The sequence below is a fragment of the Lacerta agilis genome, chromosome 4, assembly GCF_009819535.1.
Source record: "Lacerta agilis isolate rLacAgi1 chromosome 4, rLacAgi1.pri, whole genome shotgun sequence".
NCBI lineage: Eukaryota > Metazoa > Chordata > Lepidosauria > Squamata > Lacertidae > Lacerta > Lacerta agilis.
In genome coordinates this window covers 8808594-8833765 of record NC_046315.1, presented here as the reverse complement: position 1 = coordinate 8833765, position 25172 = coordinate 8808594, and the positions used below count along the sequence as shown (strand labels likewise).

The 25172-nt window shown below is 48.5% G+C and overlaps 1 protein-coding gene across 1 annotated transcript in view; it reads right to left on the bottom strand.

The window, feature by feature from the left end:
• Positions 1-25172, bottom strand: part of MYO7A (myosin VIIA) — a 116056-nt gene that overhangs the window by 59657 nt on the left and 31227 nt on the right. The window contains exons 14-16 of the mRNA XM_033146002.1: positions 23876-23982; positions 7054-7191; positions 1952-2110 (exon numbers count right to left, since the gene is read on the bottom strand). Coding sequence (XP_033001893.1) covers positions 1952-2110; positions 7054-7191; positions 23876-23982 — 404 coding nt within the window. The remainder of the gene's footprint in view (positions 1-1951; positions 2111-7053; positions 7192-23875; positions 23983-25172) is intronic.

The window sequence follows — 25172 nt, the reverse complement described above, 5'->3', positions numbered from 1 at the left end:
GTCTCCATATGAACCTACCCGGACCCTGAGATCATCTTCTGAGGCCCTTCTTCGTGTGCCTCCTCCTCGGGAGGTCTGGAGGGTGGTAACACAAGAACGGGGCCTTCTCTGCAGTGGCTCCACGTCTGTGGAATGCTCTCCCCAGGGAAGCTCGCCTGGCGCCTTCATTATACACCTTTAGGCACCAGGCAAAAACGCTCCTTTTTAACCAGGCCTTTGTCTGACTTGATCTACACATCTTATACCCTTTATAAAATTTGTGTTTTTTGTGGGGGAGGCTATGGGGTTATATTATTATTATTATTATTATTATTATTATTATTATTATTATTATTATTATTATTTATTTTGTGGTTTTATATCTTGATTTTATTCTGTGAACCGTCCTGAGACCCCTAAGTATAGGGCGGTATATAAATTCAGTAAGTTATAACAATAATACAGTGGTACCATGGTTCTCAAATGCCTTGGTACTCAAAACAACTTGGAACCCAAACACTGCAAACCCGGAAGTAAGTGTTCTGGTTTGCAAACTTTTTTTGGAAGCCGAACATGCTCCGTTTTGAGTATAATGCTTCCAGTTTGAGCGCCACACTTTTCCGGTTTGAGTGTTACGATTCTGATTTGGGTGCCACAATTCCGTTTAGAGCGTTACGCTGAGGTCTGTCTGTTTTTGCTATTTGCTTTGCGTTTTTGTTTTCGCGGCTATTTTTTTGTGACTGTGTGGAAGAACCCAGTTCAGCTACTGATTGATTGGTTGATTGTGTGACTGCAGTACACTGTTTATTGCTTTCATTTTATGGACCAGTGGTCTCGTTAGATAGCAAAATTCAGGCTAAATCGCTGTTTTAGGGGTTGTTTTTAAAAGTCTGGAACGGATTAATCCGTTTTGGATTACTTTCTACGCGGGAAAGAGCGTCTTGGTTTTAGAACGCTTTGGTTTTGGAACGGACTTCCGGAACGGATTAAGTTTGAGAACCAAACTTAGTATTACTATTACTATTACTGTAATAATAGTAATAATAATAATAATAATAATAATAATAATAATAATAATAATGGCAGGTCCAGCATCCAGGGAGCGTGCTGCAGCTGCTGCTGCTGCTGGAGCAGCGGGCAGGGGTGTAGCAAGGTAAATTGGTACCCGGGGGCAAAAAAAAAATTGTCAACCCCCACCCCCCCGAGGCATAGGAAGGTCAGGTGGTACCCGGTGCGGAAAATTTCTTGTCAGCCCCCCCATTGATTCCCCCCCCGCAAAAATGGTTTTATGTTATTTCCTATTTTCTTACAAAGGAATAATAGCAAATAATAATAATAATAATAATAATAATAATAATAATAATAATAATTTTTTTATATCCCGCCCTCCCTGGCCAAAGTCGGGCTCCGGGTGGCTAACATCAGATACTTAACATTGGTATAAAATCAAACAATAATTAAATTACCTCCTAAAAACATCTCAAAATCAAATTGAAGTCTAATTGGATGGCTTTCCACAGGGTTAGGGTTGGGAACAGTAAGTGCTCCACTGAACTGAAATTTCAGCCTTCACGACATAGGAAAACAGCCAAGTGAACAGCTATTTTGGTGGAGGAGGGTCAAGATATTAACTGATATGCATGAAATTTCATATATAGCTATATAATCCCTAGTATAGTAAGATAAGACCTTTGGAGCAGGCATTTTCAAAAAAAAAAATTCAAAAAATTTGTTCCTTGATAATTTGTCACCCCCTTCATTATGGAACCCGGGGCGGACCACCCCCCCTTGCTACGCCCCTGGCAGCAGGTAATACATTCCTTGGAGGCCAGTTCTACTGGTCCTGTGGATCTTGCCACCTGAGGAAGCTGCCTCACCTTGCCTCAAGTGTGGGCCGGCCCTGCTCTTCGCATCCTTATAAATGCCACAGGGTCTCTCTCTTTAGAGCTACGAGGAGCGTTTTCAACCGTACCTGCTTGTATGCTGGCTTCACCCCAGGCATGAGCACTCGGTACCGGTCCACAAACTCCACGAAAGTGTAGCGGATGGGGTACCCAGCCCTGCGGATCCGGATGGTTTCCATCATGCCGGAATACCTCAGCTGGCGGACACAGAGCTCCCGGTCAAACAACTGCAGTGATGGGGGGGAAATGAGCTCAGTGTCAATGGTTTTACCCGTTAGCTACTAAGCTTATGAGCTGAAACATTTTCCCTTTTTAAGTATTTTGCGAGCTGCTGGTCATTACTGGGGGAGGATGCCTGACAAACAGAAACGCTTTGTAACAGAATAAATGGGCAACAACAACAACAACAACCCGGAAAGGAGAACATTTCTGAAGGCAAGGGGCTAGATGTCCTCTGAGAGCCCTTTCCAGCTCTGTGGGATATATATTTTTTTAGCTGTGTGGTTAGAGTCTGTAGGAGAGGAAAACAGCAAGAACAGAAAGGTCAAACAAGTTAACGCATTTGAGTTTTGAGTGATGAATCATAGAATCATAGAATCATAGAGTTGGAAGAGACCACAAGGGCCATCCAGTCCAACCCCCTGCCAAGCAGGAAAATTTGTTCCTTGATAATTTGTCACCCCCTTCATGGCAAATTTGTTTATTCGTTGGTACTTACAACCCAACTCTACACCATGTGGACGGTTGTGTGCAGCTCTATGAAATTAAAACATGGTGTCCCTCTGGTCTTTTGGGTGGCAAATTTGTGTGTGTGATGAAGGCAATCACCCCAGAAGCAAATTCTGATCCAGAGAATCCTGGGTTCATGGTTTAAGTGGGCCCAGATGTCTGATTTACGGACAGAAGTGGATCTGTCTGCCCAGACCTTTCTGGATCGTGAGAAACAGGAAGTTTGCAAAAATCTAGTAAAGCTGAGGTCATATACCTGTGCAAAGAAGAGACAAGGGGCAATACTCCCTACAGCCAGTAGCTGTAAACATGATATGAGAAAGACTGACAAGACTTTAGTCAAGCCGAGAGCATGCGCCAGAACGGAGTTGACTTATCAGTGGCCCAGAGAGACCATCACGAGGCTCCATCTAACAGCATTTACATTTAAATTTTACAGATCCATATGCAGCCTTTTAAAGCACAGGCACGCATTTTCCCAAGTAGGCATTCAAAACGTGATGATAAAAATCCATGTAACCCTTTTCAACACGGACATTACAAAAACAGGCAACAGGAACGATGAGAAGCAAAAAGGTAAGGTTGTTTGAATTTAGGCGGCCGATTTAGCACCAAACCTAAATAGAGCCATGGCACCAAGGTAAAGGGACCCCTGACCATTAGGTCCAGTCGCGGATGACTCTGGGGTTGCAGCACTCATCTCACTTTACTGGCCGAGGGAGCCGGCGTACAGCTTCCGGGTCACGTGGCCAGCATGACTAAGCTGCTTCTGGCGAACCAAAGCAGCGCATGGAAACACCGTTTACCTTCCCGCTGGAGCGGTACCTATTTATCTACTTGCACTTTGATGTGCTTTCAAACTGCTAGGTGGGCAGGAGCAGGGACCGAGCAACGGGAGCTCACCCCGTCGCGGGGATTCGAGCCACCAACCTTCTGATCAGGGCCCTAAGCCAGGCACGCCAACTGCATAGGGCAAAAGGCACCTCGGCCCCCTCAATATTTGTTTTAAGAGGACCATGCCCCCTCAATTTTGAGGCAGCCCTGCTTTGTGTTTTAACCACTGCCACTGGGCACGCAATTGGCTGCTGCTGAATGCACTGCCCAATTTGTCTGCTCAGGAAAAAAACAAAACAATTTGTACCAGGAAGATTCACTCAGACACCTGGACGCGGGTGGCACTGTGGGTTAAACCACAGAGCCTAGGGCTTGCTGATCAGAAGGTCGGTGGTTCGAATCCCCGTGACGGGGTGAGCTCCAGTTGCTCGGTCCCTGCTCCTGCCCACCTAGCAGTTCGAAAGCACGTCAAAGTGCAAGTAGATAAATAGGTACTGCACCAGTGGGAAGATGAACAGCATTTCTGTGCGCTGCTCTGGTTCGCCAGAAGTGCCTTAGTCATGCTGGCCACATGACCCGGAAATTGTTCGCCGGCTCCCTTGGCCATTAACACAAAATGAGCACCGCAACCTCAGAGTCGGCCACGACTGGACCTAATGGTCAGGGGTCCCTTTACTTTTAAATGCACTGCCCAATTTGGCTGCTCAGAAGAGAGAAAAAAACAATTTCCACCAGGAAGATTCACTCAGACACCTGGACAGAAACAAAATCTGTTTCCTTTATATCTGCAAAGCATGATGCTCCCGCGTTTTGCAAAATGAAATAAAGGTCCTAACAGGGAACGTAATGCAAAAACAGGCAAAGCTCTTTCCACTGTTTTTTCCCCCCACCGGTTTCCTGAAATCCTGTTTCCTGTCACTATCAGCACTTGATCCTGTGTGACCTCGGGAGAAAAATCCTCTTCTGGAGGGGGGGGGGAGATGCTTTTATTTCACAGGCTACTTTTACTGCCAGGTTCCTATTGTGGTGCCATTCTTTCTCTTTGGTTGCCCCGCATATTTTAAGGGTTTCGATCACGACTTACAGTGGCGGGGGAATGAACAGCTCCTCGTGTTAAAGAAAACACAAGGTATGCTGTAGTCCCAGGATGTCCACAAAACTTGAGAGGGGAGGGAAAGGGGCTGACAGAAGGAGGAGGAGAAGGAGAAAGAGGGAAGGAGGGAGGGAGGAAGAAAAGTGGCAGAAAGAGAGATTGAGAGAAACAGTGGCACAGGAAGGGAGGAAGGGAGAGAAGGAGGGAGGAGAGCTGCTTCAGTTGCAAGTCTGCACAGCTGGAAGTTTATTCTATAAAAATTCGAAGGTCTCAAATATAGATGTACAAGGCAAACACATACATAAGTATATAAGCCACGTGTCTGGTACAGCACAGGAGAGCAGTCCCGAAGCCATTTTGACTCTCCCAAACTGACCTCAAATATTCCTCGGCAAGGAGGAAGGAAATGGACAGTCTTTGGACTGTAGGAGCATACACTTCCCTTTTCAAATACAGTCTGGCGAGTATCTGTTAAGCTGAGCAAACTATCCATATGCCTAAGAAATCCAGGAACTCAAGTATTTACCATCTCAAAGGAATGGCCAGGCTACCCAGAAAATGCAATCGAGTAAGGCATGATCAGGTATACCTAATCCTGGCAGACAGGAGAGAAGCAACACTCTCAAATTTCTGCTGGAGATCGCCTCCTTCTGTGATGTATGTAGGATGTTTCGAGGGGTGGTCTTGGGCTGACAGGGGATGCAATTTCAAAAGACTTTATAGGGGCCTGCGCACCATTGTTCAGGGGTCTCTCCTCCCTCCTGCGTGTGGCGAGTGGGGACCCTGTTGCAACAGTTTATTTCCTTTAATAAAGATCAGGCTTACTGGTTGCTTTGCTTTCAATATACCCTGGTTGGCCTCTGCTTCCTCTCTGCCCGATCTCCCGAGGGACTCTAGACAGGCTCTAGATACCCCATAAGGGAATTAGAGGTATTTTTCTTGCAACATTTACACAGCCAGAATGCAGTGTGAAGATATCAAAGGATATCCCCCCATTGGGGGGGGGGAGAGAATTAAGAAAGATCGGAGGGCTAAGCACAACCAAGCCATCGAGTGAGCCGAATGACTTCTGCTCACTCAGTGGATCTTGTCCTCCCCAAATCCGCTTTGGGGTCCCCCAACTCTCTGGAGCAGATGGAGGGGTGGGTGGGTAGGATGCAGGAAAAGGAAAGATAGGAGAACTTTCGCTGTACAAGTGGAAATCTATCTGCTCATGGAGATAGACTGAGCCTAGAATCTCGGAAGGAGGACATGGCAAAAACACAGGCTCCCCCAAACCCTGCAGAGATATGAGGCCAATCTGCCTTTTTTTCCTGGGTGTGCTGTTAATGAGGGTCCACCAAGTAAAGAGGAGGCCAGGGCACAAGAACATAAGACAACCCTGCTGGATGAGGCCAATGGCCCATCTCCTCCAACAGCCTGTTGTCACAGTGGCTGGGGGGAACCCGCAAGCAGGATTCGAACACAAGAGCCGGTCTCCCCTCCTGTGGTTGCCAGAAACTGGCATTCTGAAGCCAGTTAAAAATGGAAATTGTAATGCTGGTGGTCAACAAAAGAGGTTCAAAGACTCTCTCAAGGCAAATCGGGAGGGCTGGGGGGAATGTAAACACCGACAACTGGGAAACACTGGCCTGCAAGCACTCCAACTGGAGAACAGCCTTTACCAAAGGTGTCATGGGCTTTGAATAAACTCAAACTCAGGATGCAAGGGAGAAACATGCTAAGAGGAAGGCACACTTGGCAAATCCACACCATGATCAACTCCCACCCGGAAACCTGTGTCCCCACTGTGGAAAGACATGTGGATCCAGAATTGGCCTCCACAGTCACTTATGGACTCACTGTTAAAACCAGGCTTCCTCAACCTTGGCCCTCAACTTCCATGATCCCTAGTTAGCAGGACCAGTGGTCAGGGACGATGGGGACTGTAGCCTCAAAAGATCTGGAGGGCCGAGGTTGAGGAAGCCTATTTAAAGCCGCGTTTATGGAAGACAATCTTACTCGGCTACGAGTGATCATGAAAGAAGGAGATTCAGAAGTGTTGCTGCCTCCGGCTGTGGCAGCAGAGCAGAGCCATTGTGGCTAGTAAAGGTAAAGGGAGCCCTGACTGTTAGGTCCAGTCACGGATGACTCTGGGGTTGCAGCGCTCAACTCGCGGCGCTCATCTGCGTTTGTCCGCAACAGCTTCCGAGTCATGTGGCCAGCATGACAAAGCCGCTTCTGGCGAACCAGAGCAGCGCATGGAAACGGCGTTTACCTTCCCGCTGGAGTGGTACCTATTTATCTACTTGCACTTTGACGTGCCTTCGAACTGCTAGGTTGGCTCACCCCCTCGCGGGGATTCGAACCGCCGACCTTCTGATTGGCAAGCCCTAGGCTCTGTGGTTTATCCCACAGCGCCACCCGCGTCCCCATTGTGGCTAGTAGCCTTCTGCAAACAACCTAGAGCCTGCCTCCTCATGGTTAAAAACCCCCGCTTTTATCCAGAAGAAGGCAAATGGGTGTGTGGCTTACCATGGGCTTCTTGTATTCGTTGGGCTTGATGCAGCGGACGAAGAAAGGCTGGCAGACGCTGAGAGTCCTCATCAGCAGCTCCAGCGAGCGCTTGAACTGGCTGCTGAGAGTCGGGGAGCGCTTCCTGGTCTCTGCCCCCTGGAAAGAAAGGGGGGGGAAAGCGCCGCAGAGGATCAGTGTCCGGAAATGAAAGGATAATGCAAACAGCAGCAGAACATTTCCCCCTCAAGCTGCGGACACTCTGTTGCACAGGAAGCTGTGTTAACAGCAAGGCAGGCCGTTCGTCCGCCTTGGCCAGGGCTCCCAAGCCTTTTTTGGATTACTGCCCCCCCCATTTCCATTAACTCATCCCCACTGCCCCCTACCCTAGACCAAGCATTATTCAGGATAGCAGATTGCACGCCCCACTAAGGATGATAACAACCCACTAAGATTCAAAAGAGTTTAACAATTGGTCACAGCCATCCAAGACTCTCAGACAAGGGAAATCTGACACTCTGGAGATGGCAGGGGTTGGACCCTGGGGCCTTGTGCACTCAAATCATTTCTTCTGCCGCTGTGGGAAGGGGACAAAGGCGCAGAGGGCATGCCCGTTCATGGAGATCAGTCCTCACAGTTGAAGGAACCTCCACAGGCAGGGGCAGCGTATCTCTGAATACCACACGCTGAGAACAAACAACAAGGGAAGTTGCAAGAAAGGAGATTCCGACTAAACCTCAGGAAGAACTTTCTGACAGTAAGAGCAGGTCTCCCTGGGGAGGCTGTGGGCTCCCCTTCCTTGGAAGTTTTTGGGTGGCCACCTGTCATGGAGGTTTTAGTTGAGGTACCTACATTTCGGGGGTCGGACTAGATGACCCTGGGAACCCCTTCCAACTCTACCATTCCATGATTCTATGAACAGAAAATGTCACCAATAGGAACTCTGGACACTGCCTGGTACAGAGTTAGGCTATTTCTCCATCTACCCCAATGCTGTTTGCTCTGACCAGCAGCTTCTTCCTCAGATACCAGGCAAAAAAAGCTTCTTTTTCACCTGCAGCGACAGATTTTTTTTTATACCGAGAAAGCCAATCTGGACATTCTGCACGCAAGGCACATGGCCCTCAAAAGGTCACCCGGAAGGGAATGCGGCCTTTGGGCTGTAAGAAGTTTCCCACCTCTACTTTAGGCCACAATCGCACCATACACTTAAAGCACTACGATGCCGGCAGATAATTCTGGGAGCTATAGTTTGTTAAGGGTGCTGAGAGTTGCGAGGAAACAACAGCGACGCTGTTCCGGAAGGCCATTTTGGTAGTCAAGAAACTCCGGGAACTTAGAATGAGCTTCGGTGTTCTGTTTATCTGTGTGCTCAGGACACTGGGCTGTTGGCCGAGAAAGAGGGGCTATCTGTAAGACTTGGGAATTTTTATTTATTTATTAAATTTGTATACTGCCCGTCATCTGTAGAACTCAGAGCAGCTGGGAGAATCGACCGAGGAAAGTGATGGGAGGCTCTTGCCAAACTGACGGACGCTGTCTTTTGTAATGCTTACCTAGTAGTACTTTGCAGACAAGCCATGTCAACCTCACTGGAAATTTTGAAGCAGAGGTTGGATGGCTATCTGCCATGGATGTTTTAACTGAGATTCCTGCAATGCAGGGGGATGGACTAGATGACCGTCGGGGTACCTTCCAACTCTAGGTAAAGGTAAAGGTGAGGTAAAGGAAACCCTGGACGGTTAAGTCCAGTCAAAGGCGCTCATCTCGCTTTCAGGCCGAGGGAGCCGGCGTTTGTCCACAGACAGCTTTCCGGGTCACGTGGCCAGCATGACTAAACCACTTCTGGCGCAACAGGAGACCATGACGGAAACCAGAGCGCACGGAAACACCGCTCACCTTCCCACCACAGTGGTACCTATTTATCTACTTGCACTGGCGTGCTTTTCAAACTGCTAGGTTGGCAGGAGCTGGGACAGAGCAACGGGAGCTCACCCCGTCGCATGGATTCGAACTGCCGACCTTCCGATCGGCAAGCCCAGGAGGCTCAGTGGTTTAGACCACAGCACCACCCGTATCCCTCTACATCCAACTCTACAATTCTATGGTTCTGTGGTTCTATGGCTTCTCACTGCTGTGGTGTCTGACCTGCGTCTGTAACAGCCGTATGGCTTTGCAGGATTTGTTGCAAGTTTACACCTTCCCATAATAAAGCCCCAGAACTGGTCGTTCTGGCGTTTTTGACAGCCTTCTTTGGTATCTCTGCATCAAACCACACACACAGGCCCTGCATTTGGGCCTGCGTTCCAGAACAGGGGAAGCCCCCTATTCCCTCCCCAAAACTATAACCCCCGGAGATCCCTGTGAAGAAGGACTGGTTGCTAAACCACTCTGGGAACCGTAGTTCTTGCCGCAGGATTGCTCCTCAAATCGGTTTCCTCGTTGTAAAGGAAGATCCCTCTTCCTCCAAGGTAAAGCCACATCGTAAAGTTCGCAAACAAAATGCCAGTGGGAACAGAGCCTGGAATTCTCATTTTAAAAAGGAGCTTTTAGTCAAAGTCCAAAAAGGAACTGTATCCGAGTTTGGCTCATGTTCAGTTCAAGGGCTGCTGTCTGACGTGGCATAGCAGCAACCAATGACAGGCCAGCCAGCAAGGTACTGCCCACCAGGTGGGGCCTCTGATTGGCCCGTTTGAAGCTGGCGTTCAGAGGGGAAGTCCTGCCATGAAATCCCGCTAGCCAGGGGAAATCTCAAATGGCCAGCAAGCACGTGAGAACTGTCTGCCGGGAGCGAGGGGGATCGCAATCACCACCCTCCTGAAAAAGGTGAGCGTCCATTCTGTTCAAGTTCATACAAATGATCCTCCGCATTCCTCCCCACCCCCAGCATTTAGAACGTTACAAGCTGCTGCGTCAAATTATAAAGCACACTTAAGAAAAGTAAGAAAACATCACACGGTGCGATGTCAATGGCCCCAGTAATTATGATCTTTAAGTTTAATGGCTCCAAAGTTTTAGGAGGGGGGGAAATGAATGCAAGAGAATGAACTTGAACTAAAAATTGTTCAAAGTTCTACCCCCCAAACAGACTTAATTCACATTCCATTCACCCAGCAGTTTGTGGGAGCTGCTTTCAGGTGTAGCTCGGAAATTTTTCGAACTACTTCAGATGAATTGGTTAAAGCAAATTAGTTCATTCTAACGTTCAGTGAACCTTGGTGTCTACGGAGCACGTACCTTCGGTTCACATTTAAAAAGTGTCACATCCCATTTTTACGGATTTGATTAAACCCTCAAATAAGCAACGTGACTCGGGAAGTAAATTCCCTGCCCAGCCACAAATAAACAGCCAGCACCCCTGAGTGACAAGTGTCCAAAATTCCCCTTCATGGCCTGCTGCCCATATAATAATTAACAGAGAATGGATTCTATCATCTATCTATCTATCCACACACCCATACACTGAATAAAAGTGGGGCCCTGAGACTTGTGGGTATAGAGCGGTATATAAATTCAATAAATAAAATAAATAATAACAAAGTATCTCCAAACCACCGCTTGGGAATACCGTATACAAACACCACACAATCTGTATCTGCATTGGATTTGAAATTGCTTTTGCATGTGGTTTTTTGCTTGCCTGCTTGCTTGCTTTGGTAAGCAGGAAGTACTTTTCTGCAAGTTCAGGTATTTTATTTTTAAAAAATTAACGTATCACATGGGATAAGGTACAGAATGATCTTTGAAGCATTGGACTTATGCCCTGGTAGTAGTCCGTCCCCGTCAACAGCCTTGCTCAGAGCTTTCCAAACTTTTCATGCTTGGGGCGGGGGGGAGAGAACACACTTTTTAAGACATGCATCGTTTCGAGACACAGCAGTTCAGTTTTACTAGCAAACCGGAGGTCGAACTAACCCCTTTCCAGCCCCGGGAGGAGCGCGGGGAGTGTTTGTGCGATGCACCGACACACTGCAGCCGACACGCTAACGTGCCGTGACGCAACAGTTTGGAAAAGCTCTGGTCTAGCTGCAGCATTTTGATCCGGCTGGAGGAAAGTGAACAGGGGCAGCAGTCCAAGGCATTTGGCTGGACTTAACACATAGCGATACATGAATGCAGGGTTCCAGGAAGAAGGACTGCCCCATTAAAGAACTCTATTAATCCCAGAGGGGAAGGATAAAAGGGCTCAGCCAGGAGCGTGGCAAGGGGGGGCGGGGGGGTCGCCCTGGGGTGAGGGTGACACTTGGGGTGGGGGGCACCGTCCCCCATGATCGGCGCCGCCAAAAGCATTGCTTGGCGCGCGGTGGCTGGCTTGCTTGCTGGCTTAGCCAGCTGCCGGCGCCTGCTTTCCTTTTTCAAAACAAAAATAAAGGGCTTTTCTCCCCGCTACCGGGGCAGAGCTGCCGGGGCGGCCAGCGAGGAGGAGGGATGTCACGCTTGTCACAAGGGTGACACCCCCCCATCCTCGCTGGCCTCCCTCCCCTGCGGATGGCTCCGCCTGGCAGCAGGGAGAAAAGCCCTTTAAAAAAAAAGGCAAGGCAAGCAGGCTGCTTGCCTTTGCTTTGCTTATTTTTAAAGGGCTTTTCCCCCCGCTGCTGGGGCAGAGCCGCAGTGACGTTGCGTCATGACGTCACAATGTGATGTCACGATGCCCCGCCCCCAGGGGTCCCTCCGGGCACCGCCCCGGGTACCGAGGAAGCTTCCTCCGCCCCTGGGCTCAGCCAAGCATCAGAGGAAGTTGCCAGGTTGCAAATGCCTGACGTCCTATCCGACCGATCCAGCCTTTCTTTACCCTTTACCTTAGCAGGTGGGTCTTACAGACTGCCATGGAAGGGGTAAGGAAGGGTGCCTGGATAAGAGGAGACTGAGGGGAAATAGGCCAGCCATCTTCAAATAGCTCGAGGGCTCTCAGGTAGAGGATGGAGGAAGCTTGTTTTCCCCTTGCTTCGGAAGGTAGGACCCAAACCATTGGCTACCCACCTGTAACCCAAACCATTGGCTTCAAGTTACAAGAGAGGAGATTCCGACTTGACACCAGGAAGAACTTTCCGACGGCAAGATTCTCTTTCCTTGCAGGTTCTTAAGCAGAGGTTGGATGCCCATCTGTCATGGATGCTTCAGCTGAGATTTCTGCATTGCAGGGGGGTTGGGCTAGATGACCCTCTGGGTCCCTCTATGATTCTATGTTGCTGGACCACAACTCCCATCATCCCTGACCATTGACCACGCTTGCTGGGTATCATGCGAAATGGAGCCCAACCTTTAGAGGGCCACAGATCCAACCCCCCCCCAAAAAAAATATGGTGGCCATGATTTTGATCACCCTTCTCCAACCTGCTGTGCTCCAGACATCTTGGACTACATCTCCCAGAATCCTCAACATCCAGAGCGGCCCCAGAAGCACTGACTTTGCTAGTCAGCCTCGGCCCAGTATACCCGAAGGAGCGTCTCCACCCCCATTGTTCAGCCTGGACACTGAGGTCCAGCTCTGAGGGCCTTCTGGCGGTTCCCTCCCTGCGAGAAGTGAGGTTACAGGCAACCAGGCAGAGGGCCTTCTTGGTGGTGGCACCCGTCCTCCCATCAGATGTCAAGGAAATAAACAACTATCTGACTTTTAGAAGACATCTGAAGGCAGCCCTGTTTAGGGAGGTTTTTAATGTTTTATGTTTTATCGTGTTTTTAATATTTTGTTGGAAGCTGCCCAGAGTGGCTGGGGAAACCCAGCCAGATGGGTGGGGTATAAATATTAATTTTTTATTATTATTATTATTATTATTATTATTATTATTATTATTATTAACAATGGGTTTTCGGAACCTCCTCTTGCGCTCTGAGCTCTTGCAGTTTCTCCTGGCACACTCAACCAGGTAATTGCCAGACTAATGGAGGCCCAATTTAGCCTTCGATCCCTAGAGGAAAAGCCCCTAAAACGCTTTGACTGCCCTTTGCCATCACCTTTTCCAGCATAATGTAGTGGCTCCAGGCATCCCTAGCAAAGGCAGAGAACAGCTTTGCTTCCCTGAGGCAAGCCCTCCGCGAGTCCGCAACCACCTCTGTCCTTTCGCGAGCGATCTGCTGCAAAGGACGCAAGGAGAAGAGTAAAACCGGCGACAGAAGAGGGCGGAGGGGGAGGGGAGCAGGAGTGGGGTGGGGGTGGGGGGTGGGAGAAGAAGTGAACATACCACACACAAGGGAGCTCTTTGGCTTATTTTTACCTTCAGACTGGGTGCTGGCGACTGCCCAAAAGCACTGGACGCATAGCCACAGAGAAACTACAGGGGATCAAAAGACACAAAAAAAACAAACGAGAGACAGAGAATAGGAGAAAAAAAAAAGTGAAAAAGAAGAACGAGTAAGACAGGGCTTCCGAGCTATTCACAAGCAGCTGGTTCGGGGGTGTTTGAAACCCAAGTGCTGCAACGGCTGCTTTTGCGTAGGCGATATACTCCTGCCACCCAATGGTAGGGACGGAGGCAGAGACAGCTTGCTGGGTGGGGTGGGGAGGGTTGCAGCTGCTACGCTAGCTTCCCTGCAAGGGTGGGGGCCATGGCTGCTTAGCAGGACGGACAAAGGTGGAGGGGAGGTTGGTGCAGTGCAAACTGGGGGTGTAAGAAGATATCGTTTCATGCTGCATCCGTTGCACGCAACTCCGCTTCCATTCTGCTGCAGATCGCCTTCCGCTGCAAAATCATGTTCGCCAATGCAGTTATTTCGCTGGGTTGATTTCTGTTCTGCACACCGGAGGAATAAGCAGACCCCGGCCACTTCCGCTCCCATTTCCTTTTCATTGGAATCCCACACTCCCAGTTCAAATGCGCTGCGGGAACTAATTTGGCACTCCTGAGGATGTGTTTGCACTGCACCAACCCCCGCCCCGCCCCCATCAGTAAGAAACAATGGCACACCCACTTGGAAGCTAGAGCAGTGGCTTCGCCCCACTTCTGAATAGAGGAGGGATCCATTTGGTCGGAGGCTACGCACACCTCTGGATTTTGCATCGCAGTTTTGGTGCTCAAAATAGTGTCCACATAAACACACATTTTACTGTTATGTGTATTTAACCCAAAGGCTCATGGAAGAGCATTGAAAAATACGCATTTTGTGGGGGCATGCATACAAAAAAGAGAGAGAGGGTGTGCATTGTTGCAGATAATAATGTGTACAATTTTTGGTTCATTCTTCAAATAATTCTGCATAAAATGGGATAGAGCAGACTTATGGTTGAGCACCAGCAAAACTAAATTGGAACAAATGTCGGCTGATCTGTCCCAGTGTGTGGATTTTAGTATAAAACTGCAAACTTATTTTCTTTCTTCTTCATCCTTTGCAATGGAGTGGTAAAAACCCTGTGCATCCGATCAGGCATCAGATTGGCTCGTTGCAGCGAGCAGCTTTCATGGAATTTGGATTTCAAGCAGTAACCGAGAGCTTGCTTATTTTCTGTGTGCTGACTGATCACAAAACTTATCTCCACCACCACCCTGCGGCGCGCATCCGTTAAATACAAACCCCACAGATCCAGCCCGTCCTTCAGACCCCAGGACCCCTGAATACTCCAGCAACAGCATACTGAACACTGGGACCCCTGGGATCTGTAGAATCTCATGGCTCCCGGGTCTTCAGTAAGGACTCGGGAACCTTGGGAAACGGCAGTCCCCAAGCATCCTATTGCCCCCACCAAGTGCTGTTGCTAATGAGAACAATGCCAACAGCCTTTGCTACTGCTGTTGCCAGGTTAGATTTAGTGGGATGTGGCAGAGGGTGTCTTTCTGGCAATTTGCCCACCGCTTGACAATTGATACCCAGTGATATTTTTCTTGCACAATGTGGGTGGCTACCTGTTTTTGGCCCCAGCATTGCATTCCGTGTTGGCTGTTTCCTTGGAGGCGAATATCCCAGTGATGGATGTGGCCAAAACTGGATGCAGCCACCCCACACAGTTGCATACACCCAAGACCCACAGTCCCCCATCTCAGCTAACTTGTGCAGCTCAGCTGAGGTTGGGCAGGGGTGTTATCAAACTCACCCCACTCCTCAAATGATCAATCTGACGCCTGGGGAGCAGGCAATTTGCATCCCCATCGGAATGCAACGGAGACCCAGCTCTATGTATACATTATTTCCCACTCCCTTTTTGCAACTGCCAAAATTTGCATTGGGCAGGGGCTGATCCAACCATACGCATCAGTCTTTACAGACCTGGTCACCCCAGCATTGATGCCACCCCTGACATATGAAGGTTCCTTCACAGGTAAGATCTCTCGCCTCCAGTGTATCATAGACAAACATAGAGACCCTCTATTCTCACGCAAGGGCTACCATATCCCTCCCACCCTGCCAATTATATACAATCTTTTATGATTTAAACCAGTTGTTCCCCAAGTGGGTTGTACAACCCTCCAGGGGACGGGACAGATTAGCAAGAGGGCATCTGGGGAGGAGCTGAAGGTGTCAATGACTCTGAAAAGCTGGCGTCGCTGGACCAAGTTCATCCATTTTGTTGGATTAGTTAAACTACATAGCTTTAATTTTCAAACAGATGTGCAATGGATCATTACTGTAGTAGCTACTGTTTTGGATTCTGCTATATTATCGTCCATAGCGGGTTGTGCAAACTGCTATTCTGAACAATGCTTTTTGCAAGGGGACATTGGGAATGGGTTTATAGCCTGAAAAGGTTTGGAAACTGTTATGTACTGAGTTGAATAGGATCCAAAATGCAGAAGTCTGATTGGTCCTAGAACAATAGGATCCAGAATGCAGCAGTCTGATTGGTCCTAGAACAATAGGATCCAGAATGCAGCAGTCTGATTGGTCCTAGAACAATAGGATCCAGAATGCAGCAGTCTGATTGTTCCTAGAACAATAGGATCCAGAATGCAGCAGTCTGATTGGTCCTAGAACAATAGGATCCAGAATACAGCAGTCTGATTGTTCCTAGAAGAATAAGATCCAGAATACAGCAGTCTGATTTTTCCTAGAACAATAGGATCCAGAATGCAGCAGTCTGATTGGTCCGCAGGAGCCACCCAATCCAGCTCCAGGTGGAAGTGAATCAGCTACCCGATTGGCATACAGGAGTATCCCGGAATTAGCCAATCACATGGGGCCCATTGTGTAAATAGTGTATATAAAGTAGACGTTTTGGGGAAACTGAATTCCTCACAACTATGAGCTGAATAAAGAGCATGGAATTCAGACTTGACTCCGAGTATATTTCAGAAACGCTGCTTTAAAACTCTCAGTTGATCTGGCTGAACTAAGCTATGGAAAGGCACAACTTGGAATAGAATATATGCAGTGGTATTTACTAGCTGGATAGACAATTATAGTGGCGAATTGGGGGGGGGGACGACATTTCCTGGGAATTGCATAGCCAAGAAACAACCAGCTTAGCAACAGCCTTGGCACGGACTCATGACTGAAAAGTAAAAAGGGTGTTTTGGTTTCTTTGGGCTCTTGTTTGTTTACTTCCAACGCACACAACTTGCTCATCATCTGATGGGCACTGGGTGGCTTAGGAGTAGCGATGATTGGACTTCCCAAAGATCAGTTGTGCCCAGGCCTGAATAATCACATTTTAAGCCTGTGCTGAACTCCACATCCTTTCGTGCCCCACAGGGGTCAAAACGCCTCTATTTAAGTGTGCACATCAAAAGAGCCGTCTTTCCTATAGGCACTAGGGGTGTGGGGCACCCGGGCGCCGAGCTCTCAGGGTGCCAGGCTGAGAGTCCAGGGCCCGAGAATTGAGTCTGGGGAAGAGCCCGCCCTTTGGTCGGGGCACCGTGGGGGGGGGGTGTCTTCTGCTGCGGCCAACTCTGCGCTGGGAGTTTGGGGGTGACCGAACCAGCGAGACGCTGAGGCGGCCGGCCAGCTCTACCCTCCTGCACTCCTGGGACTGGGCAACCTGGGAGGGGGGCACGCCGGGTGGATCTTTGCACCCCGGCGCCGAATATATGTACATCAATGAACTTATTAAGCGGAAATGTCGTGCTGTGATGGCCTGGGAGTCAGACTCTGATGCTGAACCTGAGGGATCCCAGCCTGCACAGGATTCCCCGCCTCCAGAACCAGCTGAGCCGGGGCCAGGGCTTGAGCCTGAAGGATCCCCACCTGTGCTGGATCCCCAGGTGCAGGCATCAGCAGAGTCTGCTCTGGCTCCTGATGGGAGGGAGGACCCATTGCCTGCAGGTACTCCACTCCCAGCCTCTTCAGAGGAAGCTGAGGCAGCCCCTGGGTCCAGTAACCCACCAGCCTCTCCTGAGCTGCAGAGGCTCAGGACAGAGAGGCGAAGAGAGCTAAGTGCCTACAGGAGGAGTGCTCGCCTCCAGGCCCGGAGGAGAGGCGAGTCTCCGGAGGATTGGGGCCGCCCTAAGCATAGGGCCAGATAAAAGCCAGCCAGACCCAGCCCAAGTTGCGTGAGCAACTTAGTTGCAAGTGTATGCTCAACCTGCAACCTCGTGCCTGGACCTGCCTTGGACCTTGACCTGCTCCCTGCCTTGCTCCCCGCCGGACTGACCTCCTTTGGACCCCTAGACCCAGGACTGGACCTGGACCTCGCTTCACGGACAAACCCCTGGGGCCAGCACACGTGCATTATAGCAGGGAAAACTCCTCTGCAGATATGTGTGGATTAGTGAAAATATCATTTTAAAAATTATGTATAGTAGGAGAAATTCATGCAAAAAAAAAAAAAATGTATCGCAAACCGATGTGGAGATGTGGAGAACTGAATGCAAGATTGGAAGAAAATGAGAAACCCAAACTGACAAATTTGCTCATCCCTACTGATTGGCAATGGCTTTCCAGACAGATGGCCCAGATAGGCTGGTCTTGTCTGCTCTGACAGGCAGCTGCTCTCCAGGGTTTCTGGCACAGAGAGATCTTCCTCCTCTTACCAAAGTTCCCGTCTTTTAACAGAGGTTGTTAGGGAACCACAAATCTTAGGTTCCCCCCCCCCCTTTCCTGACATTTATTGCTGCTTTGCTGCCCAAAGGAGTCAAAAGCGGAGCATATCATCAAATAAAACAGAAAGTGCCCAAATGAACACAGACAGGAAAGCATGCATATTGAAATAACAAAATCTGAGCAATGCACAAAGACTCACACACTCACACACAGGCTGGCAAGGGAAGAAAACATCAGTTAAACAGCAGATGAGTAGAAAATAAAAGCCATTGGTTTGATGGAAGTGGACGGTTTTCACTAGACACTGGAATGCCCCTAAAGTGGGTGGACAGACAGGTCTGGAAAGTGAAGAGGCTTCCAATTCCTGGGTGCTGCTACCAACAAGGCCCTTTCCCTGCCAGGGTCCAAGGATGCATTCGCTCGTGGGGAATATTGCATTTGTTTTCCTGATAATAGCGCTAGGACTTCTGTTTTCAAATGTTCCTTACCAGCGCTATACAGAATCTCTGGAAAAAGAGGTGCCAGAGCTCACCATGAACTTCTCCCTTGTTCTCTTAGAATGGCAATTGTGCCCACCTGAGAGGTGCCGAGTTCCGGTGAGCACCAGCTGGAAATAAAGAGCCCTGCATGGTGGTTTTCTGCCCCAAATTATGTTGCTTTACTCCTGCGATTTGCAGGGTTAAAGAGGCTTCGTGTGGAGATTTTCCAGAATCAAACAGCACCGAAATGAGCGCTAATCACAAGCTATATTCCATGAGTTTTCCACACTGTTATGTTGTGTGAAAGATCAAACACAATGGGGAAATCAACGGTTTTTGGATTTGGCAAAACCACTGGAGATGACCCAGGGGACCCGATTCCAGCCTGCTCCCTTGAAAAAGGAGAATACCGGAGAAGGCAGGCTGGGCCTCCATCCTCAATAAGAAGAGGAAGAAGAAGAGTTTGGATTTGATATCCCGCTTTATCACTACCCGAAGGAGTCTCAAAGCGTCTAACAATCTCCTTTCCCTTCCTCCCCCACAACAAACACTCTGTGAGGTGAGTGGGGCTGAGAGACTTCAGAGAAATGTGACTAGCCCAAGGTCACCCAGCAGCTGCATGTGGAGGAGTGGGGAAGCGAACCCGGTTCACCGGATTATGAGTCCACCGCTCTTAACCACTACCACCACACTGGCTTAAGGGACACGAACCCAGTTCACCAGATTATGAGTCCACCGCTCCTAACCACTACACCACACTGGCTCTCATGTAAGGGGATAATACTGACAAGGTGCTTGTAAGGATCACAGAATGACAATGCACATAAAATGCTGCGAACACTGTAAAGCAAATGCCAAGTAACTACTAGAGTTGCTACGAATAGGTGATTTTGACTTTGGGAAACAAAAGTAGGCATTCATTGCATCCCTAGTTCTTATTGCTTCCTTTCAACCTGATTTTTTTAATGCTCCGCCGGCTGAAAATCCAGAGACGCTGTCTCTTTTCTTCCTGCTGAAGCTGTTCTCTCTATGGCACCCGAACACGACCTTTGCCTTTAAGCTGTTCAGTCGAGGGATTTGATGTGCCGGCAAAGAGCTGACCCCTGGCCTCTTAACACTGAGCTAGCTCTCTATCTCCTTATACGCGTTGCTCTTCTGCATCATCCCCACCATGCAAAAAGGCTGCGGTGAGCCTTACCTTTCCGATTCAGAGCAGCTTCGCCCATGCTCCTTTCCTCAGCCATGCGCTTAAGCTGCACCTCCTGACCTCACTGTGCTTAAGAGGTGTTTTAAGAGTCGCATCTTAAGTGACACTTAAGGCTCCTGCTCAGCAACTGATTTTTTTTTTTTAAGAAATGCTGACAGTGTCATCAGCTGAGCAAGGCCACCCACTGACTCTCTCCAGTAGAGAGGCAAAGGGCTCGTTAACCCCTACCTCTCCAGCAACAAAGATTTTGACAAAGGCCTCTCTTTGTCCTCCAAAGTTTTTAGCAGGAGTGTCTTTGGCCGTTTCCCAAGTTGGGGAGGCTCGTTTGACAACAACGAGAAACCAAGACTTCAGTGTCATCGGCCCAGTCCTGTGGAACACCCTGCCACTAGGTATTCAGTGGGCTCCTTCTGTGCCAACTTTTAAACACCTGCTGAAAGTTTTCCTATCCTGCCAGGCCCATGCAGGCAGTTAAGAATACAGTGGTACCTCGGGTTAAGAACTTAATTTGTTCTGGAGGTCCATTCTTAACCTGAAACTGTTCTTAACCTGAAGCACCACTTTAGCTAATGGGGCCTCCTGCTGCCAGAGCACGATTTCTGTTCTTATCCTGAAGCAAAGTTCTTAATCTGAAGCATTATTTTTGGGTTAGCGGAGTCTGTAACCTGAAGCGTCTGTAACCTGAGGTATCACTGTACATCCTCCACAATGGCCTATTGATGTTTGTTTTTAACTTATGTTTACTACTACTACAACTACTACTACTACTACTACTAATAATAATAATAATAATAATAATTGTACCCTGCCCATCTAACTGGGTTGCCCCAGCCACTCTGGGCAGCTTCCAACAGATATACATATAAATATAATAAAACATCAAACATTAAAAACTTCCCTATACAAGGCTGCCTTCAGGCGTCTTCTAAAAGTTGTAGAATTATTTATCTCCTTGATGGGAGGGCATTCCACAGGACGGGCGCCACTACCAAGAAGGTATTTAACTTTTATTATCTTATTTTTTGGTTTTATGCTTTCATATTGCTGCATAGCACTATGGTGTATTTTTACAATGCAGCAGTATATACATTTTTTTTTATAAATAAAGGGGGGAAATGTAACAGCCAAGATGCAAGTAAATAGGGGAGTTGGCCACTGTCTCTAATTGAGCAGAGCTGATGGTACTCCTGTATATAGGCAAGGTGATCTTTAACCGCTTGTTCATCAGCCTGATTGGAGCAACAAAACTTCAGACAAAGGTCTCCCAGGCATGAGCAAATTGGAGTGGATAGCTTAGGTACAGCATGGGAGAATCATATAGAATCATAGAGTTGGAAGTGACCCGAGGATCATCCAGTCCAACCCCTTGCAATACAGGAATATGCAGCTGTCCCATACGGGGATCGAACCTGCAACCTTGCAGTTATCAGCACCACGCTCTATCCAACTGAGCTATCCAGCCATGTCTTCCAAATGAAAGCCTCTTTTTCTGGTTCATACTGGGGGAGACGGACTTGGTGCCTTTCGCTTGTGTTTTTGGATCAGGAGGTGCACAAGAGCTGGGAGAAACAATGGGACCCAGAGGGTAAGGTAAAGGTAAAAGGTAAAGGGACCCCTGGACGGTTAAGTCCAGTCAAAGGCGACTATGGGGTTGTGGCGCTCATCTCGCTTTCAGGCCGAGGGAGCCGGCGTTTGTCCACAGACAGCTTTCCGGGTCATGTGGCCAGCAGGACTAACCCGATTCTGGCACAACGGAACACCGTGATGGAAACCAGAGCACACGGAAATGCCATTTACCTTCCTGCCACAGTGGTACCTATTTATCTACTCACACTGGCGTGCTTTCGAACTGCTAGGTTGGCTGGAGCTGGGACAGAGCAACGGGAGCTCACCTTGTCGCGGGGATTCGAACCACTGACCTTCTGATCAGCAAGCCCAAGAGGCTCAGTGGTTTAGACCACAGCGCCACCTGTGTTCCCTCGATCCAGGGGGAATGAATAGGCACACGGGTTGCCTAACAGGGCCGCAACTCCTCCCTTTACAGAGGCCATCCCAGCTTAGGAAAAGGGTCAAGTGAAACCTTCCTAAAGCATTGGTTCTGCTGGCCTCTAATCACAAGTGTGCCCTTTGCCTTGGAATTTTTGAGCATGGCTGCACGATGGTTTGGGAGACAGTGGATGCACTCATATCATGCCAGCATGCCTGATTCTGGCCATCCGCATGCACACAGAGACTTAAACCCCTTCAGGTCCCGTGGCCACCCATATGTCAGGCAGGACAAACAGGGGGAGCTGTCAGACGGCAGGCATCCCAGAGCAAAAGGTAGAATCTGCCTTTTTTTAAAAAAAAAAACCCCAAACACATTGCACATTCCCAACCATGCACACGTCAATAAACCAGGAACATAAAATGAACATCACAAGATGTTTCAAGTATGGCTGTCACTTGACTGAAGAAATCTTAGCTGGTTGGGAGACTTAGCTGATTAATAGCTATAAATTTGCATGCGAGAAAAAGTTATAGAATTGCAGGAAGAAGAATGTTTGTTTATAGATGACTAGACATTAAACCCGTTAAATTAACGGGCGCTAGAACATATGTGGTCAAACATTTTTAAAAACAGAGTTTGGGCAATGTTTGTTTATGGTATAGATCACACCAGTGGGTTTAAAAAAAAAAAATGTTTGTCCTACAGAATTTCAGAGGCGACTCTGCCTCAATGGTAGTTATAGAAACTTTGTCAGCTCTGCGTCCCTGTTGCCCTAGCAACGTCGGGGACATGTGCAGAGCTGACTGAGCGGCTCTCGCTTATCTTGGTTTTTTTTCTAACAACGCGAGAGCCGCATGACGTAGCCAGCTCTGCGCATAGCGTCCCTGTAGCCCTAGCAACATCGGGAACACGCGCAGAGCTGACCAAGCAGCTCTCGCTTGACATCACTCGCCCACTGCCACTTGTAACGGCCGCTGCCGCTTAGAAGTAAGTCCACGTGAGCGCGCACCCGCCACTTCAACAGTTTCGCCCGGCCGCCCGAAGTCTCTGTGCTCCAAGTCCCAACGGCTGTCCGTGGGGCACATGCGCAGTAGCACAATCCCACAGACACAGGGACTGGACGCAGAGACAGAGGATGCTCAAACGAGGCATTTTAAATTTGCAGCTTGATTAATCAAGCACATGTTACCAGGCCATCAAAATGTTTTGAAGTGACTAATCTAACATTGATTGATTGATTGATTGATTAAGTTCAGTTGTGGTGTATTGGTTAGACTGTCCAGATTGGGGCCTAGGAGACCAGGGCTAAAATGCCAGCTCAACCAAGAAGCTCACTGGGCGACCTTGGGCCAGTCACTGCCTCTCTCAGCCTAACCTACCTCACAGGATTGTTGTGGGGATTAAATGAGGAGCAGGGAAGACAATGCACATCACCTTGAGCTCCTTTGGAGAAAAAGGTGGGAAATAAATGCAAGGAATAAGATAAATATTGCAACTCCCGTTTCAGAACTAGCAGCACCGGCCAAAGGAAAACTGGCGTTAATTTCGACATCCGTTGCATGTGGAGGTACAAACACATGGGAAAGGGCTGGGTGAGCGGATTCTGCGAGCTTTAGCAATAAATGCTGGAGAATGATCATCTCCACCCAGCCATTATGGAAAAAATCAGTGTATTCCTCAAACACACACACACACACCAGGATCTGTAATGATAAAAGGCTTCTTGTAGCAGCTTTATCAATTGGAGAAGGGTTTCCCAAACTTGGGTCTGTTTTTGTTTTTTGGACTACAATTCTCATCATCCCTGCTAGCTAGGGATGATGGGAATCCAACAACAGCTGGAGACCGAAGTTTGGGAAATCATGAATTAGAGAATATTTAGCGGCATTCGATTTCCAAAAAGAAGGATATACTCTCTGCCTCGGTTAACCCTTTATTTCCCTTCTATACTCTATGAGGCTGGTATCCCTTTAAATGGATGTCAAATTGTGCACAGATACTTTTAAATGGGCCCTTTAGATTGTGCAAAGAATTGGATATCGTACAAATAGCCCTGGAGGAACCGTCCGAAGAACCACCCAGTCCAGCATATTGTTCTCAGCCGGATGACCCAATGGGAAGCCCAAAAGCAAGACCCAAGTGCAGCAGCACTCCTGCCCAATTGTAGTTCCCAGCAACTGGCATTCAGAGGTATTCTGCCCATGCTCATATTCCGCACCCAACAATCCACCGTACCCCTCTGCAAAAGAGATTGATTACCATGGCTACGTCAGCCTGGAAGATCTGTTTGATGAATTTGTTCCTCGAGGAGTGGACCAGCTGGATGATGTCTCCATGAAGTGTGTCCCTGTTTTTCTCCAGAAATCCTGTAGTGGAGAAGACAACAGCACAAGCCCAGAATTATTTACACTGCTGTGAAGTTTTTTGGAGGGGGTGGGTGGGTTAGTCTGCATGATGCTCTGAGTCCCTTCAAGTTCTTGGGATCACGTCTCTGTGCAGGGTAGAAAGTATGAGGAGTAAGAGTGCCAAAACAGCTCCTATGTCCTGGCAATGGTTGTGGCTGACTAGTTAAGCACCACGATTAGCATAATCATGCCGTAGAATGAACGGGAGGGCCTCCTCCCTGCACCCTGTCTATCTGTCATGTGGACAGAACAAGAGGAGTGTAGCATGTGAGAGCTGAGCTGGAAGCAGGCTGGAAACTGGGAGACCAAGAAGCATAGAATCACAGAGTTGGGAGGGACCACGAGGGTCATCTAGTCCAACCCCCTGCAATGCGGGAAACTTTCACCCAATGTGGGGCTCGAACCCACAAACCTAAGATTAAGAGTCTCCTGCTCTATCGACTGAGCTAGCATGCTGTGGGATAGCCAGCCTTATATAAGCAATATGCTTAAGTTTAATTAATGCACAAAGGGGTTAATGCCATAGAGTAAGCTGTCCTGCCAGGCTTAGCTAGGTCACTCCTCCTCATCTCGGGAGAAAGGTAATTATTCCCCATCAGTCTGCCTGAGAAGCTCAATGTGTGAGGTCTGAGGTGCTTGCTCCAAGCTCAGACCGCATGGCTCTAACAAGCCCCTCTTCCTATACTAATAATTTAGTAACTTTCACCACTGCAACTAAGCCAAGTTTTACTGTGTGTGCAACAGTTTCCGACTGATGCATGTAAAAGCACATGAATCTGACTTTTGGAGAGTTTGTAAGTAAACCGTTTTCAACTTACCGAATGTGTGATCTTTTTCTATGCTGGGGGAAGAGGGAAACTTTGGAAGGAACTCACAAGGGAATATTTTAAAGGTCTAACAGCCTATATTTCCATGCTTTACTTTGCTGCATATTTTGTGATTTTTAATTCTCTGCTGGCATTCTCTCAACAAAGAGCACTTGCCCCAAACCTGGATCTTGGCATCCAGGAAATTCACCTTTTATATGTGTATTTTTTCCCCCTTCGCCACCAACACCTGCTTGATTTGTGCTGGATTCCAGGCTGTGACTAATTGAAAAGCAAGATCTGTTTAGCTGTTAATGCCACGGGCCCTGCAACTTGTGCTCAGAT